The sequence below is a fragment of the Saccoglossus kowalevskii genome, chromosome 15, assembly GCF_978046115.1.
Source record: "Saccoglossus kowalevskii chromosome 15, keSacKowa6.1, whole genome shotgun sequence".
Lineage (NCBI taxonomy): Eukaryota > Metazoa > Hemichordata > Enteropneusta > Harrimaniidae > Saccoglossus > Saccoglossus kowalevskii.
The window spans coordinates 22611812-22633349 of record NC_140655.1 but is presented as its reverse complement, the minus strand read 5'-3'; the positions used below and the strand labels follow the sequence as shown (position 1 = coordinate 22633349).

At 37.3% G+C, this 21538-nt stretch overlaps 1 protein-coding gene across 1 annotated transcript; it reads right to left on the bottom strand.

The window, feature by feature from the left end:
* Positions 1-509: 509 nt before the first annotated feature.
* On the bottom strand, positions 510-20664 carry LOC144342317 (putative methyltransferase DDB_G0268948). The gene is made up of 5 exons (XM_078005561.2): positions 20548-20664; positions 19674-19834; positions 1977-2145; positions 1572-1669; positions 510-603 (listed from the first exon to the last, which is right to left on the bottom strand). Exons 1-5 carry the CDS (start codon positions 20662-20664, stop codon positions 510-512), a joined length of 639 nt encoding a protein of 212 aa, XP_077861687.2.
* Positions 20665-21538: the final 874 nt, after the last annotated feature.

The following is a 21538-nucleotide window of genomic DNA, read 5'->3' as shown; positions in this document are numbered from 1 at the left end:
GAGCAGTTAACACTCTTGAATTACCATTTCTATCTCGATTATCATATAACCATGTTCGCAGCATTGGTAAGTAATTTTCACATGTGGTCTAACACCTGGCCTAGCTAAATTCGTTACGCTGTCCATAAGTACGTGGCCGAGTGGTTAAGGCGATGAACTGCTAATCCGTTGTGCTCTGCACGCGTGGTTTCGAATCCCATCCTCGTCGACCTGATTCTACGCTTTTAAGTTCCATTATGAAATTACCATCATGCTTTTGCATGTTTTGAATGTTGAGTAGATAACACTCATCTTGAATTACCACTTCTATCTCGATTAGCATATAATCATGTTCGAAGCATTGGTAAGTAATTTTCACATGTGGTCTAACACCTGGTCTAGCTAAATTCGTTACGCTGTGCTTATGTCAAAACTGTTCAATTGAATTCACGGACGTCTGCACCAAATTACAATGTAACTTTTCCATCTCATCGAATTACATTGTATTACGTACATATATCATGGAGGTGTTACGACTTTCTGCAAAGCAGTAAAAAAACTGGAAATGATACATGGATTGTTGTTTGTTCAGCTGGTGCTTCACCGCCAATGACATCCATCAACCTGCAAGTTGCAAAAAACACATTTAAACTAAATTTATAACCATTTTACAAACTTAGTCTCTCTAAAAACGTTCGCAACACTAAGCTCTGCAAGTCAGATAGTCAGTCAGGCAATTGGTCAAAGAAGCAGTTGCTTATTCGTTATTTCATTGATATACACATTTTACTAATTTCAAACTCAATCAATGCAATGGTTTCTTAATTTATAATGACATTCAATCTGTTAGCATGGTTTTTGAAGAATTTGCTCAAGCATACACGACATTATACGCATATATCCCAATAAACCATTTCAAAATTACATAATTTCATAATATATGTACAATTGTATATCGAGAAATAATTGTTTGGACATATTTTTACAGTTGTCAAATATCCATTATAATTCACAAAATAATTTTTGAACATTATCAGGAAAATGAGCATAATACGTATAAAATGTTTAGTTTCCAAATTCCCAATGTATTGTTTATTTTTGTTCAAGTACATTTTCTGACATTATCTATCATTTGCAACGTAATATGAGGTTTTATCTGATTGAGTATGAATGTCAGGAGACGATTGGAAGGATTACGCGATAATGCACTTAAAACAAATAGTTTTTTGTTGTTAAATTTTGAACATAACATTTCATTTCAAACTTACATTTCTTCTACTTCCAACAGTACGTTTTGTTTGTCAGGGTTCACTTTTAGATATTTACGGTATGCTGACATAGAACATCTGCAACACTGTAGTCAATTTCAATTGAGAACTTATCATCCCTATATGAAAGAGGAAATTTTACGTATTTAAAAACTGACAGACACAAACCCCATTTTTACACAAGTAATGGTTATTTATACGTATTGTATCATACATGAGCGTGGGAGTAATGCAACCATGCTTTTGAAATTACAAATTTGATAAGAATATTTGTAAACAACTCATCGAGAAAACATTTAGCTGCGAAAGTGTAAACATACTCACCTTTCCGATTCTGCATACGGCATTGTAAATCGTGTATAGTGTTGCTCAAAGTGCTTTACTCCATCTTCCCAGAACCCATCTAATGTCTTATAAACAAACTGAAATAAACAGAAATAATAAAGATGAACATATAACTGAAATCACATCGAGTTACTGTAGTACATTTATCATTCTGACAATCATTATTTTTTTTCATTTTCCATATCTCTAATCACAATAGTTGAGAGTATCTTATAGTATGCTTAACCGGTATGCTCGTACACAATGATTTATACGATTTATATGGTCACAATACAGAAACACGAGTCACAAATGCATTGTATTCCCAATTGGTTTGGATTGATTTTATAGATGTTTTGCGCACTTCATCGTGAATACTTTGCAGTTGTTTTCCATTTGTATTACTTTGCAACTGCGGAATCCGTATCCATATACAGCAAGGCATCCTTTCGACATCAAAACTCTATCAACTTCTTTATAAAATTGATTACGATTAAACCAATGAGCTGCCTGTGCTGACGTCACAAGATCCACTGTATGATCAGCTGCAGGTATATTTCTATCACTCCCATTTCTGAAATACAAATATAAACATGACTTATTATCTCCTCTGTGTTGTTTTTTCTGTGTGGAATCAGTAGAGTATTGTATTTGATTGTACTGTGATTTCTATATAATTTATGAATCTTTAATATTGTCTAGATTATATAATGAATGAATGAGTGAATACAAATCGCCAATGAAATGATAATTGCTATTGCGATAACAGTCCTGAAACAATGCAATATTTATTTGAACACGCAGGGAAAAATACTGGGTAAAATTTAGATATTTAGCAATAACTTTTTCCCTTTTTATACTTTTCTCTTCATTCAGGATGAGACAGATAAGGTAAAATTCTGTCTAGATCTAGTTGTTTGACGACAAAAGCTTGTCAAACAGAAATAACACAAGTAAAGGCCAACTTTAGCCTCGATACAACATTTCAGTCATAGAATATATTATTGTACAAAAACGAACATACCTATATTCTACGTTTGGTGAAAGGTTATTGTCAAAAGCTTCTTGTATCTGAGATTCACTGATGTCACATCCACGAGAATACCAGTACTCTGACCGGAACCACATCCCACATCAACGGCCAAACTATAAGGACCTGGCTTCTATTTTGAAAATAAAATCATTGAATCAGAATCAGAAACTGTAAACTATCAACATATTCATCATTATAACGTCACGAAAATAAATTGCCCGGCGAAGCGCACGATCGTATTACGTTCAAACGGTCATTGTATTTTGCAAACGTTGTATGATGTTTCAATTAGTTATACACTGTCAGCATTGAAGAAACTAAAAGACTCGTACATTTGGAATGAAACCGTTTTGTGGAAAGAGAAATTCTCAGTATATAACATTTTGCACACCCTAATTTGTCTCGAAAAAAAGATATGTTGCGCATCCATTTTATATTGTCTATATTTCTAAACATATTTTGATAATTTTGTTATTGGCTTCATGTCATGGTATCAATTTCAGTTAAAAAGTATGAAAACAATTATGCAGCTTTTAGTTTATTGCCAAACGCTCCAGTGTGGTATTAAGAGTTTGTTTTCAGGGGTGGGTGATACCAAGGTGGAAATGGATGCACATAAGGGGGGTAATTCCTGGAATTGCAATAGAGAGGGTTCAGGCCGAAGTATAATATATAGTGTTTCCATGTTTTGTCTGATAATTCTGTGGTATTTTGGTGCTGTAAATAATGCAAGATTTGTTCCGAAATTCAGTGTGTTGTGTGCACTCCAGGGTTATTCGTTTTTTGCTCAAAACACCCCTATTTTGTAATGGCATATTTTTAAATATTTTTTTAATTTTAACAGCCTATCACGTGATTTTACTCTGAATGTCAACTTGAAAAGAGGCTAGTCCATTTTACGCAGGAATAATTGGGAGTAGAATATGTGAGGGATAGTATCAACAAAGATGTGTATAGTGAAAAGTAATATATATTCTTATTTTTGCATCGCTGAGCATTTCTGTTTAAGTATGCCGGGTTTGAAGGGGAACAGCACACCACGTGTTTCGTTTGAATACAATTGTGAAGGGTGGACACACATTTATGTTGAAGTTAAAAGTTCCTCCACAGAATTTTGCCTTGGCAAACATGCCATGCTACTGCGGCACTCCACTGACGGGATGACTTTCGTCGACAGCGGTCGTCGCTGAGCTGCACGCTGCAACTTCGCTTGTGATGTAGCTTGTTAGTCGTGGATTGAATGAATCTTGATTACCGGTTAAAATGTTGCTCATTTGGCGTTGGTAATTTTTATTTGGAACTGGGTAACGTCGCCAGCAGAAACCTCCTGGTACTTTGATCTTGATGGTTGCGCCTCCATGGCAATCGCTAATTTTACTGCCGGGGATCTTCCAAGAGCCCTTCAGGGTTTATAAAACTCAACATACACCAAGTTCTCTTAATCGTAGTGTTCGATGTGATGTACACTTAATATGCCAAAAATGTTGCTGAACGATTTGAACTGGATAAAAATAGCAGACGAAAATGTGTATACAAAATAAAAGTAGTCCGGTTGCCAATGAAAACAAGCGATGGTAGTACATGAACGTGAAGCTAACGTCGGTTATAACTAAAACCGGGCACCGTATAGGAAGTTCGCAAAAAACATTCAGTCTTTAGAAGTCACTTAATTTCATGCCGTTAAATGTATTATTTCCAATCGTTCTGCTATAGATTTACATTGCATTCAAAGTTAAAAGTTGCGTTGAGATTACGTTGATACAGTGTAACAATGTCGGCGCCGGTGTGCAACGTAGCCAAAATAAAAGGCATAATCATTTAAAAACTGCTATTACAAGACTGGTAGGAGGTAATAAATTTGGGGCTAAAGTATTCAAAAGACAGTTTTTGGGTGTTAACATGGTAGCTGTGGGCCAGGATTGTTTTTCCAATTAGTGACGGTACGACCTGCCTGTCATGTATGTACAAAACTAGCCAAGAGAGGAGTTAAAAGCTGTTGCTGGTGAAAAGTTACCCCAAGTTGGGGTCCATTTTCTAGGTAATGAAAATAGACATAAAAAACTGTAAATTGTTGCCCACACTCAAGCTGAGTAGAATGAGCTACGTCCGTGCTTTTTAATCATAGAAATGTAGGGTGTGATACAGTTGGCGTGAAGGTATTAAAAGAATCAGTTTTTGGTTGTTGTCATAGAAACGGTGGTCAGAATTTGTTTTCAGATTTTACAAAAAGTAACTTTGTGCCCACACTCACGTTGAGTGAAATGAGCTATGTCTGAGGTGTTATATCCTAAATTTGTTGGAGGAAATACATTTAGCGCGAAGCTATCAACAAATTTTGCTGTTGGTATGACAACGGTGGGCACATTTTTTTCCAGATTTTTTCTAATGAAGGTGTGACCTACATGCTAAGTTTGAGCGAAATCGGCCAAGCCAAGACAAACAAAAGTGTTTTTAAGGGCAATCCCAGTGGAGCGAATCGCCAATACAATGTTCATTTGCATATTAACCGTGACAATACCAAAAACATTATTGCATGGGTGATATGCAAATTAGTTTTAGTCAAAATAAGTACCACTCGGCAAGTATATTCATGTACCCTCGGGTAAAATATCGTACTTCTAAATATAATTTATTTCTGCTATGTTTCGAAAAACGCTATTCTTGAAAGGACTACTTTGTTTGCTCTCAGACCTCATTTGCATATGTGGTGTGGAAATACCGATTTTGATTTCAGGGACGAATCAAAATAAATTGCAGTACATATGTAATAATGTGAAATACTTCATTTTCACTGTAAACATTTTTCCGCTAAAATAAATTCCAGTGAAAATGCCATTTCCCTCATAATCTATTTATACTTGACACAGCTCAGTTAAAATTGGATTCACACATAATGCTTGAAAACAAAAATAAATTAAGTGAAATTCTATGTGACTTTATGAGAGTTGAAAATGTACAAATTATATGACACCCAACCCTACCACTCCATACACAGTGTAAACTACACCCCCCCCCCAAAAAAAAACATCCATTCACCGATGTATTTTATTTGACTTCAGGAGAAAATAAAATAAACAAATTATATGACTTAATTATAATTTAACTGGTTGAATAAACTACCTCGTCTTTATGCCAACTTGAAGTTATTCATTGCCAACACTAGTGACTTCAAAGTCTATGTTTCAATCCCAGGAATTTTACTTGCTATTAATTGCATTGGAGTGCCAGTCTTTTATTTTTTTATTGTAATGTCAATTTCTTGCGATTACTCGGAACATGAAGCTGTAATCACAGACCGTCTAGGTGCTGCAACTAAATCCTGGCATACGCACCGGTTAGGCAGGCTTGAACTATGCATGTGAAGCCAGCTGAGAGGTATATCCAATCCAATAGATTTCTCATTGTTTGGTAACTATTTGTTGCAAATGCAACAAAAATCAATATGAAAATATTACCCACACAGCATTCTAGAGGTTACTTGTGGAAGAAAGTAGTTGATTTGGGCTTCTAAAGAATTAATAATATTTTTTTTTTCAAAACATTCGAGTATTCTTTGACATTTTCGTGTACGTTCGCATAACTTAAATAACCTTTATGCGTTCAATTTGTCATTAGTATTTTAGCTAAACCGATTGATTGTTTATTTAAATTAACTATACGGTTACAATTGTATCAACTGCAACCAAGTTTGTACGGAAATTCATTCATTTGAATTCACTTGTCATAAGTAACCATGCACGGCTTCTCGGAACGATTAGCACTCTCTACGGTGTTTTTTTTCTTAACACCGTTAAAAACAACAAGAGTCTGAATAATAGGTTTCCGAAGACATTATAAATATTTCAATTGGCATACATCAAACAAATACAGAGACACACCCATCATTGTTGGCAGGTGAAACGTGGCCATGACTGAAATAAGTATAATCATTATACCACAGATCGGTCAACAGTACATGTAATATTGAAATACAATGCTGCTTTAACTGAAGTTGCCAAATGTTTATCGAATTCAAATCCGCCGATGATCAGAATCATTGTATAAACGAATGACACTTCTATTTACCTCAGATTAGAATACGATTACGTTACTGCTCACTGCAACACAATCTCGAGGACATGGAACTTGAACTGTACCATGCCTCGATTGAATGTAACGACATATAAATCGATTTACCTGGTGACCAAGATAGTTTATGATTCGCTCAACAACGCTTTTAGGATACGTTGGTCTGAATTTCCGATAAACTCCAGCGATTGCAACACCGTCGAACAACCTTATGTAGGAAGACATAGTACAGCTGGTGTGTCACGTGATGTTTGACCCCCTCCCAACTCCAAGGTCATACATAACAGTGGTTCAGTGAGTACGCATGGTGTTGTGCATCACAGGTTAATATATGTGCAGTCAAGATCTTTTAATATTTAATGTATTTGTATTAGCACATAGAAAGTCTGTTCATCTGCCATAAAATAACAGTCACACATCTCTAAAACAATTCGGCCTGCTGTTGCGGCGGCACGGGAGGGTGTGGAGGGGGCGGTCGCCCACCCGAAAAAATGGGGGTCTGGAAATCAAGTTGAAACCTTTTGTGTCAGCCAAATCTTCCCCCGTCTCTGACTCCGGGTGAATCAGCGCAAAGCGTACATGCCGCCATTGTTTTAGTCTTTGATGAGATCCCGACCTTCACATTTATGATACAGCAACGCTGATTGGTGGTGCCAGTTTCTTGGCACGCCCAATCAAATTTGTTACTGCTTGCTCTCACAACCGTATGTACAGGTTTCATGTCACTAATCAACCAATGGACGCTCACTTTAAATGCCTTGCAAGAACCAATGACATTTTTTTAATATTTTTTTCTCAGGTGTTCTCTGTTGACGGCGTGATCACCTGGGTAAATGGTGAGACTAACATGTGGTCTTTTGTTTACTACTTAGCGGCTGTTTACCTGTGGAATTATTCTGTATGTATTTGGATGTTCTAATCTTGGTGTTTTCCCAGTGATTTCCCTATGTGCAATCCAAATACAGTAGGTGTGTCTTGTTTGCAAGAGTTTGAGCTGGCCAACATGTGCGTTTTTTTATGTGGTTGATTACAGACATGTCGATTTCCTATTTTAGAGCCATAGTTTCAACTTTGTTTATTATTTTCATATATCAGTCTCATCATATGTTAACATTGTCGTCTATGGAGTTTCAATTAGTGGTATGTGCCCTGAACTAATATTCGATGTGGAACCACTTGCTTGACTTATATCTTCCCCCAAATTTGAAATTTGTGTTGAAACTGTTTGGTTGAAATAATGTCTAATTGTTTGTGATTTATTTTTACAATATTTGACCTCATTTGACCCCATTGACCTCTATCGATCATGGATGACATTTGGCGAAAGCATTATTCTGACAAAGTTAACTCTAGGCCAGTTGAAAAGTTATTGGGCTGCATTATTTGGAGAGGGTATATAAAATCAAGCTGGGGAACACAGTACGGCACCATAAGAGTGAGATTTCTTTTCTCGGTTAATTTATATTGATTTTTTACAGGACTGTACATTTAAAGACATTTCTTTAACAGAGGTATTTTGTTTTCCTCTATTTATTTTAATTTTTTTTAGAAATCTGTCATTATGCATGACTCTCCTTGTTAATTTGTTTTCGCTTTAATGACTTAATTAAAGTTTTGTCTTTGGCCATTGGGCCCCAATAGCCTCACAATTTTTTTAATTACAGAATTTTCACTTCAGGTTATGAATGGCACTTTGAATTCTAGGTGCATAACATCTACTCCAAGTGATGCTCCTTGCATTTGTTTTTGAACAACTATGGTGCACAACTTCATTTTGTGTGTGTGTGTGTGCTTGTCATGAATTTTGTTTTGTCTAGTGCATTTGGACCAAGTCGCATCTAAACTATTCCTTGTAATTGTTCTTTGTCTGTCACAGACATATTCAGTTCAGTGCCAATCGGTAAAAATGATTTGTTTTATTTATTGCGTTTCCTGCCAGCGCAAATAAATAAATATGTTCGACACATTTCTCCACAGTTCCCACTATAACATTCGATGATGGCATCAACAGTAAATGATGTTTTTGTAACGATGCTCAATGAATGGACACTGCTCCTTATTACCCATACATTACGGTATTTTGACCAATTGTGCTTAGGGACATTATCTGTACAATTGCATTACATAACATTGTCATTTTGAGATATTGCATCACCACGAGCCATCTAGATACAAAGTAGTGACTATTTGTACTCTTTTTTTTCCCATAAATTTCCAATTTTGAGGTGATGTATCATTAGTTTTACAACACAAACAAATGATTATACGCCCGCTTTAGGGCTTCCGTTTTGTTGTTACAAACATATGGTAGTACATCATTGGATATGTAACTAATATGTACTTCAAAGGGCGACCTTACTAGGGTGTCTGGTGGCATGCTTCCCCTCACCTTATTTCTCATGTAGATTCTGCGTAAATGTATATTGATCGCTCTTGTCTTCGTCCGCACAATAATTGAATTTCGACATTATAAACATAACTTGATTACACACACACATCACGCGCCCATTTACAAAAATACGTTTGGTACAGTGTCATAGTTATGCTACACTTCAGGCTATCTAGAAAACTGTAATGTTTCCAACAAAATTCTTTTCTAAATAAGTTATCCTGTGCTTGACTTGGCGGTTGTTTGGTGGAACGTCACTCCAATGTTTATCAACTGCATATGAGATAACACGTTCGCAATAGTTAGAAGTGCAAAAATATATTCTATTTGAAGAACGAAAAGTACGACTACAGAGATAGCTTGAAGCAAGCGACATGCGTAAATGCGAGTTTTATCCGCGATGTGTACTAATTAGAACTTTTTTCCTAAAAGTTATTTGATGCTTTCCAACCATTCTGAATCCTAAATCTTGGAACATATAGCCGGGATATCCACCGGAATATTGGTGGCGCTATACAGTTTATTTTTATATAGATATCAAACAGTGCCAGTTTGTATGATAAAAAACGGGTAGTCTTCTAATTATTACGATAGACGGGCTGCAAACAGATGGTTGCTTTGATTCATGTGGGGTTTTTTTATAATTGGATATTCAATCAATATTCGTGAAATATACATACATCATAACCTCATTAATTTTATTAGCATATTTGATCTGCATTGGACATTCTTGACTTTGTCGGAAACTGCACCACGCATGCATGACGGTTAGAGACAGGTCAGTGGATCACAAACTTTCGGAGACGGACATCATCTTTGATTCAGCTGCGGTGAAGACATCATCGTCTTTAAATATGCAGTCGTGAATGTTCATATTAGTGAACAAATGGCAAAAAATGAGTTATTGACCGAGGCACTAAATATAGCAACTTCGACGACAAGAAAAGTTTGTTTTTTTGAGTTTCCTACAATATGCATCAACCCAATTCTATGATGAGTTGGAAAACAATGTAATTTTTGTAGCCATAACATTTAGTATGGTTTATGATTCGAGCAGCTTTGGGTGGATTCGTTCATTTGAATTCGGTCTGGACATCCAAATAAAAATGAATTCTCAGTCAAGTTAGGTAGATAAGATTTCCCATGGGGCGACAAAGGTCTTGCTGAAATATTTTTTTTAAAAAAACTTAAAATAGATTGACATGTATTCTTAATGTTGATGTCGAACATGTGTGAGTTTTCACAAGTTACTTCGATATTACATGCAGAAGTAACAGACCTAAAGTCCATTTTAGCAATGTCGATCGGATGAGACAACTTCGTAAATTTGGAATAAAGTGCGTTTGTACATAATTGTTACTGGTCTCAGCAAAAATATGACAGTGTTTATTCAACATTGAAAAATGTATATGTTTTCATTGCTTCTTCCATAAGACCCTCCTCATCTGAATGACGATATATATATATTCATCTTCATGCATTTGCAACGTTCTGAATATTACCGTAACAATATGTTATTGTTACTGAAACTCTTTTTGTTTTTTTGTTTTTTTTTATTTACATATATCGCAGTTCTCAAAATATGCGTTTTTGACAAACCAAATACATTTCCTCCTGAGTATGGTTCTTAAAGATTCACTTATATGTGCGATTTTTTGAGTATATAAATATACATGTAAAATAACAAAATAAAGTAGCTGGGTGTGGTGGTGCCATATTTCTCCAGACCCTCAAGAATGGTTAACAAGAATGACAATAATACCATGTAGAAAAACAAACAAAAAAAAACATTACCTAGTTTTAAGATTTCCCCACTTTTCAAAACAGAGGTTTGTTTTATTTTGCTTAATTAAAATATAGTGTTTAATTTGTTGTGTTTTATGTATGTTCATTTTAACCATGTTAAAGGAGGGTAAACAGTTTTTTAACTTACTAGTGTAAATTATCTATTTGGTAATGATAATTGTATGATTCAATAGCTTGAAAAATAGAGTATCACCTAATAATATTTGTTTACATGTGAGATCACCTGGGGTTCTTAAATTTGTTCCATATTGATCACACAATGTAGTCCAAAGGCTTTTAACATATTCACAATTGACAAACTTTAGGAGTGTTTCTTCAAAACTATGATAAAACGTAGAAAGACCAGAGGCTGTAAGACGAGGTCTCGTGTGATGTAGCATGGTGTCACACGCAACGTAATATTACCGTAATTGGTATAGTACAGGTCTGATGGTTCAATTACCAAAATGGCAACAGTAACAAAAAGACTTCCCTGGCGGCGATGATAAAATACGAACACGGAGCCAACAGATGAGGTTTCAACTGGTACTGGTATTATTATACTCTGCAAACATCAAGTACAATAACGCGGTAAAACTCCACTACTCCAATAACTAGATACTTAAACTCCAATACAATTCAACGAGATCTCCGATCTGATCTCAGTGCTGAACAACTCCCCTATATATACCCATACTGTCTATAAATAGACCATTACATCAGCATACATAATGAGTCTGGAATTTACTACAAATTTCTAGAATGTTCCATTACCTGCTATTGCCTTCTACAGTGTCCTATTACCTATTCAACCAGCTTCTAAAAATTCCACCCAGACACAGTACGGTTCTAGAACATTCTCAGTCACACGGAAGTGGTAAACAAGTCGTATGCGACATGCCTCCCCTCTCAAGAATATTATAACATATAATATTACATGACTAGCGACGACGTCAATGATACGAATACGATAACAATCTCAAATAAAACAACAATACAATATATCAAATCGAACTGAATAAAGCTCTGAGTACAAAAATTCGAAAATCACATACAGTAGAGTATAATAAAATATGAAATACAGTCATAAACGAATAACATTCTACTATACTGTTCAAAAGTTCCTCAGTCCATCAATCTACTCAGGTAGTCCGCTACCACATTGTCCCGTCCAGGAATATCCTCAACACGATAATTATATCCTTGCAGAGTCATCGCCCATCTCATCACTCGGTCATTTGCAAACTTGGCTTTATCCAGGTAAGACAATGGTTTATGATCCGTCTGCAAAATGAACTCCACACCGGCTAAATATAGGCGAAATTTATTCACGCCCCATACAATGGCTAAACATTCCCTTTCTACAGTTGAATATTTCTTTTCTGCATCGGATAACTTCTTACTTGCATACGCAACTGGATGAAGCTTCTCACCATGATTCTGCATAAGTACTGCTCCAATTCCTACCTGAGACGCGTCCGTCCGCAACACAAATGGTTTCTGTGGGTCTGGCAACTTCAAAATTGGTTTGCCCAATAAGTATTCCCGCAAAGTGTTATATGCTTTCTCCTGGGCCTCTCCCCATACAACTTTGTTGGGTTGTCCATTCCTTAGTAGATCACTCAGGGGTGCTGCAATAGTTGCGAATAAGGGGATGTGGTCTCTGTAGTAATTGACCAGCCCAAAGAATGATCGGACACCTTTCTTGGTCGCTGGTCTTTGCGCTTCTCGAATTTTTTCCATGTTGTCGTGACTCGGACTCACCCAATTGTGTCCAATTTCATGACCCAGGAATTCTACTGATGTTGCACCCAGAACACACTTGGATGGTCTAGCTGTTATGTTCCCTGCCCTCAGTCTTCGTAACAACTCAGATAATACTTGCACATGCTCATCCCAGCAGCTTGAATAAACTATCAGGTCATCTATATAGCTTCCAACCCCCTCCATACCTGACAATAATTTTCTGACTCCTCGCACCAGAGTAGCTCCCGAATTCTTCATTCCAAATGGCATGCTTAAAAATTCATAAGCTCCATCGGGAGTAACAAATGCTGTCTTTGGTATATCTTCTTCAGCTACTGGTATCTGCCAATAACCCTTAATTAAATCAATTTTTGACGGGAACTTACTATTATGTAGCCTCTGAAATATATCCCCTGTTGTTACCATTGGCTCAGGGTCAGTTACAGTGACCTTATTTAATTTCCTATAGTCTACACATATGCGATTCGATCCATCCTTCTTCTTTACAATCACCACCGGTGAGGCATAGGGTGATGTGGACTTCCTGATTACTCCCATTTTTAACATATCTTCAATATCTTGCCTAAGGTTCTCCCTTATTGCATATGGTAGTGAGTATGGCTTAGATCGTATTGGTGTATCATTTGTCAGGTCAATCTTATGACTGATTATCTTGGTCCTTCCTGGCAAGTTAGTAAACACCTTATCATAAGTATTGACTAAACCCACCAGTTATTTTCTCTGGTGTTCTGTCAGGTCTGTACATCTTTACCTGACTCCTTGGGTTTACAAGTTCCTAACTCTAGAAGATCATCTTCGTCTACAGCATTCTCTTCATCTGACTCGTTGAACCCCGCTGTAGCTGCACGCACAGCATTCATCAAGTCTATGTCCGTATTTGGTGAGTAACTTGCCTCACTTCCATCTGGTTTAGATGACGTCTCCCGCTCAACATACAACTTTAACATATTTACATGATACGTCTTCACTTTGTCACCTACCCTCACTCGATAATCGTTTTCACCTATTACCTGCTCCACCACATAAGGACCCCTCCACTGCATCAACAGCTTGTTGTTGTCAGTTGACAGCAAAATTAACACTTTATCTCCTTCCTTAAGCACTCGTTTCTTCGTTTTACGATCATAGTAACACTTGTATCGGTTCTGTGCCTTCTGTAATTCCTCTCGAGCAATCTCTAAAGTCTGTTCTAACCGATCTCTCAACTCAAACACATGGTAACTATTAACTATCTCAGGAGTATCGCTCTCTTCGGTCCATAACTCTTTAAGGATCTTCATTGGGCCTCTAACCATTCGACCATATAACAGCTCAAATGGGGAAAAACCAGTTGACTCCTGTGGTACCTCTCTATACGCAAAGAGTAAAGCACTAATATACCGATGCCATTGCCTTGGTTGTTCATGGCACAACCGCTTTAACATCTTCTTCAAAGTACCATTAAACTTTTCCACCAGTCCATTACAGATGGGTTGATAGGGCGTAGACGTCAGTCTCTTAATGCTGAGCAATATTGATACTTCTTGCATGCATTTTGACACAAACTTAGTCCCCATGTCACTTAGTACTTCTTCTGGAATCCCCAATCGGCTATAAAAGTCAATCAACGCCTCGGCTACAGTCTCCGTATCTATATTTTTAAGTGGAACGGCCTCTGGATACCGTGTAGCATAGTCCACCATAGTTAAGATGTATCGATGACCCCCGTCACTGGCTGGTGTAATTGGTCCAACCAAATCTATAGCCACACGCTTGAATGGCATATCAATTAAAGGCATCTTACCTAATGGGGCCTTCACAACTGATCCCTTTGAAACAGTCTTCTGGCACACATCACACGACCTACAAAAACTGGTAACATCTTGATGTAGCCCTGGCCAATAAAAGCTAGTCACAATCCGGTCTTCTGTCTTCTTTATTCCCATGTGTCCACCAAATATTGAATCATGGGCAATCTCCATAACACGAGTCCTCAACAGTTTCGGCACAACCACTTACCACAACCGTCTTGCCTCCTGGAACTGAACGATCCCGATACACACGATATAGCAAGCCTCCATATACCTGGAACTCTGTTGTATGGTGCCCTCTCACTTCTGGTTTTCTCTTATTATAATATTTCTTCAACGATGTGTCTGCTTGCTGTATCTCGATTAAATTGTCTTTTGTTACATGTGCTCCAGTCTTTACATCACACACTTTGAGCGGCTTCACCTTACCAGATTTCTTCGCTTACGCTCTGGTTGTTACTGCTCCACTCACATTCCACAATGGTTCCGGGTCATCTGGTGGTCTTGCTCCGGGCACATTCCCAACAATTAACTCATAGATTGGGTCCTGCACACATAATGCTTCAACCGTGCCTCTCAAATATGGCGTATCAATTTCCACCATGGCGACTGGAACCCTTCTTACAGTACGATCAACCATCAACATATGACCCATCTTTTTTGTATACTGGTCATCTGGTACCAAGCTCTTCTTGACTATATTGCCATTACACCCAGTGTCTCTCAACATGGTCACAACTGTGTCACCAACCTTCCCTTGACCCACAGGCAAAGTCCTGTCCTCCACAATGCCACTCCGTTCCATACATGCACCATTCACAACCTTTAACTGCTCCCCAGATGCTAACAACAAATGGTCCTTCTCAACCATTTTAGGCACGTCACCGTTAATTTGAACAGCACAGCTAGCACTGATATTAGACTCCTCTTTAACCACTGCAGCTGCACCAGTAGTAGTGCTGGGTTTGACACTCTTTCTTTCTTGACCCCTGTGTTGTCCACTACGGCAGAACTTAGCCACATGTCCTATAGCACCACACTGAAGGCACTGTCCACCTTTGTCATGGTTGACATCAGTAACGCGGGATGGACATTGTACTGCTCGATGACCAACGCCCTGACATACATAACACCGGATACTACTACCCTGTCCCACATCAGTATTTCCAATGGCCGTCTTATTATCGTTACGCCTCACCTGGTCCTTTGTGGATAACTGTCGACCATGTGCCACTAGATACTGCTTTGTTATTACTGCCAACTCATCTAAATCTTTGGGTGCTCTTTCTTTAAGATAAACAGCAAGATTTTTTGTACAGGTACCAATAAACTGCTCCTTCACCATCAAGTCAGTAACACCATCATATGTTGTTGCAGTGCCTGATAACTCAACCCATTTAGCAAAATAATTCTTAAGCCGCACAATTAACTGGTCAGGACTCTCGGAACTTTCAGGTTTAATTTCACGGAATCACTTCCTGTACCCATCCTCTGTGAAATCGTATCTTGTCAACAGCGCCACCTTCACACGATCATAGTCAACTGCATCAGTGTCGGACATCCTGGTATATACTTCCAGTGCTCTACCAGTCAACAACGCACTCAATTTTGTGGCCCATCCATCTCTATGCCAACTCGCATTCGTTGCAAACCTCTCAAACCGCAATAAATAACTATCAAGTTCGTCCTTACCATCAACAAATGCAGGCAACTTTGGTGACTGTGCATCACTGACCACATTTCGTTGACCACCAAAATCAGCCTGTTGAAACCCCGGCATTGCTGCTTGCAGCTCTAATTTCCTCAACTCAAATTCTCTTTTCTTTTCTTCCGCTTCCAATCGTAACTTTTCCCTTCTTTCCTCAATCTCCCTTTCCTTTTCTCGCTTTTCTGCTTCCGCTTCCAGTCGTAACTTTTCCTTTCTTTCCTCAATCTCCATTTTCCTTACCTCTGCTTCCCTTTCCTTTTCTCGCTGTTCTGCTTCCATTCGCAATTTCTCTCTTTCGCCTGCTTCCGCTTCCAGCCGTAACTTTTCCTTTCTTTCCTCAATCTCCCTTTCTTTTTCTCGCTGTTTTGCTTCCGCTTCCAGACGTAACTTTTCCTTTCTTTCCTCAATCTCCAGTTTCCTCATCTCTACTTCTATTTCCATTTTCGCCTTTCTCTCTTCCCTCGCCGCTTGTCTGTCAGCCCACTGAGAACTCAATTGCTCCAAAATAAATTTCCTTTTGTCTTCTCCAGTCATTCCAAGTTCATCCGCCCATTCCATCAACACCTGTTTCGACATATCTTTTATCTCGCTGGCCATGTTGTCTTCTATATGTCTTCACTGTTCCCGGACGAGCCCCCAGATGTCACACGCAACGTAATATTACCGTAATTGGTATAGTACAGGTGTGATGGTTCAAATACCAAAATGGCAACAGTAACAAAAAGACTTCCCTGGCGGCGATGATAAAATACGAACACGGAGCCAACAGATGAGGTTTCAACTGGTACTGGTATTATTATACTCTGCAAACATCAAGTACAATAACGCGGTAAAACTCCACTACTCCAATAACTAGATACTTAAACTCCAATACAATTCAACGAGATCTCCGATCTGATCTCAGTGCTGAACAACTCCCCTATATATACCTATACTGTCTATAAATAGACCATTACATCAGCATACATAATGAGTCTGGAATTTACTACAAATTTCTAGAATGTTCCATTACCTTCTATTGCCTTCTACAGTGTCCTATTACCTATTCAACCAGCTTCTAAAAATTCCACCCAGACACAGTACGGTTCTAGAACATTCTCAGTCACACGGAAGTGGTAAACAAGTCGTATGCGACACATGGAGATGGTATATAGGACATTATATGTTAGCTTCCACTGAAATTCTTGAAGTTTTGTTTACATGGTGACAGCAAATGGTAGAAGAAATATTTCCTTCCATTCGGTGTCTTCAATGTGAAACAAATATGTAAAGAAAAGAGTACTTTTAGGTGGAATTAGATAAAAGCTAGACAAAATTCTTCGTATTAGCTTGCATTATAAATCCTTCAGATACATAAATTTATCACTAATGATTATACCCATAGGTAATTGTGGTCTAACAATATATGGCACACAAGCTTTCCACTCACTTGGTACAGCCGAGATTATTCCCCGCCATAGCAAAAAGTGATTCTGCGTCAGACCAATGACTCTCAATGCTTCCCTGTTTTTAAACTGACCAGTGAAATCGTATAGATCACAAAGGTACACAATACATTTTTAGATAAAATCTGGGCAACATAAACATTTGTTATTTATTAGAATGTGTTGGTTGTTCCAAATTATGATATTTGCTATTGTGTATTCAACCTCGTGACAATGAATTTTCCGCCAACTGTAGAGTAAACTTTCATAGAACAGGGGCAGCATTATGGGTAAATATTTTATTTTATAATTACAATTAAAGATCAGAGAACCATCAACAGGAGATAGGTAGTGTGCTAGAATATTTTTCCAAGGATGAGTCTCGTTTTTATTTTGAAATGATTGTATCCATTTAATTTAAGTGAGTGATACAGAGCAAATATATCGAGCATATTCAAGTCGCCCTGGCTATAGTCTCCAATCAAAGCATTCCTGGCGACTCTGTCAGGACCTTTCCAAGTGAATTTGTGTAGGCGATTATTTAGTGTCCTATAAAAGTATTCAAATAGGACTTAGTGGAATAATTATATTGGCATTTATATATTGTGTGTGTATTGTACGTGCAATTAAACATAATCTGTCACCAGAAAAGAAGGCCACAGACTATTTTTTAGAATAATTTCAGTATGTCATCAAAGTACACAAAACACGTTTAATAAACTAGACGAACTAGAGCAAATGCCTATATTTTTAATTTAGTAAAATGCATATAACCATCGGCTAGTTTGTTCGTGTGTGTGATTTATGTCACGTAGGTAAATTGTAAGCACATTTTGGTGCGCAAAATCCGACACGAAAAACTGAACTTTTTCGGAACAGTCAGCCTAAGAAAGTAATGTGTGAAAAATAGACATAAAAAACTACCAAACAAAGAACAATACAAGAACAATTATTATCGGTACATATTATAGTGCATGTACAGGCAGGGGTACGATTGTTATACCAAATAATACCAAATACCAAATGACAGTAACAAGAATAAATATCACTACAATTTTCGGCAATATTTCCAAATTAAAGTTGTTTGAAACGAGAACTAGTTATCGTATTGGTATGCCATATTTCGGTGCTGGGTCGTGAATTAACTAACCTATTTCACTGGCGGCTTCAGAAATTCTGTAAGGGGGTGCGCTCCTATTACGTGGGCTGGGTTTGTCAATCGATTTGTCATTTTTTTGCGGGCTGAATGGCTGGCGCGCCTCCCCCTAAATCCGCGCGTGTATTTGGAAACTGGTTAACAAACCTATGTGATTATAAACTTTATAAAGAGACAAGACAGTTGCTTCACGGATTGCCTCGTGTGTATAGTATACTTGCGTCGCCAAGATGGGTCAGGGAACTTCACCTAAAAACCCACCATAACGGTTTGTACGATCTTATACGGCATCTAGACTACATTTTGTTTTGCCATACATTTAATAATAACTCCTGAAATTAAATAAAAACTTGTTTCGTGTTTAAATACATTTGTATTAAGAATTCCAAAACAACGATATAAAGCCAATCATCGTCAACCTATTTGCATATTTAAGTAGTAATTTAATAACATGCTGCACAGTTGATTTTTAGCAGATTATCACTCGCGATAAATATGCTCAGGTTTGGAATAATGACTTACAAACTTCGATTTACCCAAGCAAATACGTGAACCTTTGATGTTGCAGATTTGTTTCAAATAAACTGTGATTATAAAACAATTACTTAAAATTACTAGTATAACAGCCCGGCTCTTTGTGATTGATGGAGCAATGGAATAGACCAACTACACCGGCCCTTGTGGCAACATATCAAATGCATTCCGCTTTTGTTGTTTTGATATATGTTAATTAAGTGCCTATGAAAGTGTTTAGGGCAAGGGCCTATCAGATGCGGGAGCCATGTGTATGTAAATATTATGCGACGCTGTAACATTTGGCAGTGACATTGATTGTTGGCGATGGATGCGACCATTAATTGATTGATTTACAAAATTTTAATCAATAATTACAAACACTTTCTATAACAAATATTTGAATTAATTAAGCTAACACTTTTGAGTTTATTATTACAGTTACAAGAAAAAAAATAAGCAAACTTACCTATATTCTACATTTGGTGAAATGTTATTGCCGATAGCTTCTCGTATCTGAGATTCACTGACGTCACACCCAATGACTTGCTCAAAATAGTCTCCAAGAATCCTAGTACTTTGACCGGAACCGCATCCGACGTCAACGGCCAGATTATAAGGACCTGGCTTCTATTTGGAATAAAAACATACATGGAAGCTTTGGACCAGAAACTCGTACTTATTAAATATAATTATACTTATAAGCATAAACTATTTAGAACATCACAGTTCACGTCCTGGCAATGTTTTGTACACACATTGTATATGACGCTTTGGGCAGTTCTATATTGTTTAACATTTATGTATCTATTTTTATTTATCTATATTTACCATGCGTTACCATGCCTGAATAACGTCGTCGATCGCTCTTCACAAGCCACATGTAGCCTAAACAAAGGTAACAGATTGATCCAACGATCTACAATTTGTGTTGAGGATAATTGTCTGTAACCATGGAGAGATTCGATTGTTACTTTTGCACGGAAAGAAATTCGCAGTGTATAGCGTATGTGCAGCATATTTTTTTACTTTATGGACCTTTCTATAAAAAAACAATTGAATAAATCTCAACCAATTTGACATCATTTTCTATTGGCTTCAAGTAAGGTTGATAAAAATGAAAACTGTTATGCGTGTTCTTTTTTATGGGAGATGAATTGGTTCATAAAATACCTCAATTGTCATACGTGAAAAAACAAATGTGGCCATCACTGTAATGTGTCTTATAAATGTGCCATAGATCTGATCTAAAATGTCGCTGGATGTTGGAAATTCTACATATGCTTAGAATTCGATTGCATTACTGCTCACTGTAAAGCTTATAGGCATATAAATCGCTTTACCTTGTCACCAAGATAGCTTATGATTCGCTCAACAACTCCTTTGGGATACGTTGGTCTGAATTTCTGGTAAGCTGCAGCAATAGCAGCACCAGTGAACAATCTTTCATAGCAAGACATGACTTAACATATAGTTGAGGTGACACGTAATAATTGTACCCAGGGTCATGTATTCAGTCATACAGAATAATCTCGTACCACAAATTAGCATAATCGACGTTCGAAGTATATATATAGTGTTGTTGTTAGCCAATAGGCTTTCTATTACTGCGTTTCATCTAAAACGCGTTGTGTGAGGGCGTACTGCAATTATGTCAGCAGCTAGAACTGTGTGTGAAGGTTTGTTTATTGACAAGACACTTCAAAGCTGTGTGTATTTTTGGAAATGCTGGGAATGCTGATGGGAGAAAGCCTGACAAATTTGTATACATTGCTTTGATATGAATTCGAGCAGACCAACATGCGTTTTTTTGGCCAGAGTACCTACATTTTATGTCAAAAAATGAGAACAATATATTATTAATCTTTGTAACCTGTATTTTGGAGAAATTAACCCAGATGCTAATATTGTCGTCTATAGATATTTAATTATTGACAGGAACAGGAACCGAGGACGGGTCACTAGAAATAACGCATAACGCCATTTTTTATGGTTTGATACATGCATATACTATTACCCCACATATTCACAGGAAGAGTAAAATTACGTTTCAATACTCACAAGCTAAATTGTCCTCCCCCCTTTAGATAACTCTGGGTGTTCTTAATAAAGATATATTTGGGAGCGTCGTGGAGTAGGATAAGGCTACAGTTAGGGTTAGGGGTGGGGTACAAACGACTCTTTCCAGTTCAATAATTAAACAATGGATCGTACCGTGCGCGTTACTACAGGTTTGAATTAAATATATTTCATTTTCTTTTCAAATATATGTTAAAACATTAAAAATGTTTTATCACAACATGATTATCTTTATAATTTGAGCAATGAGCAATA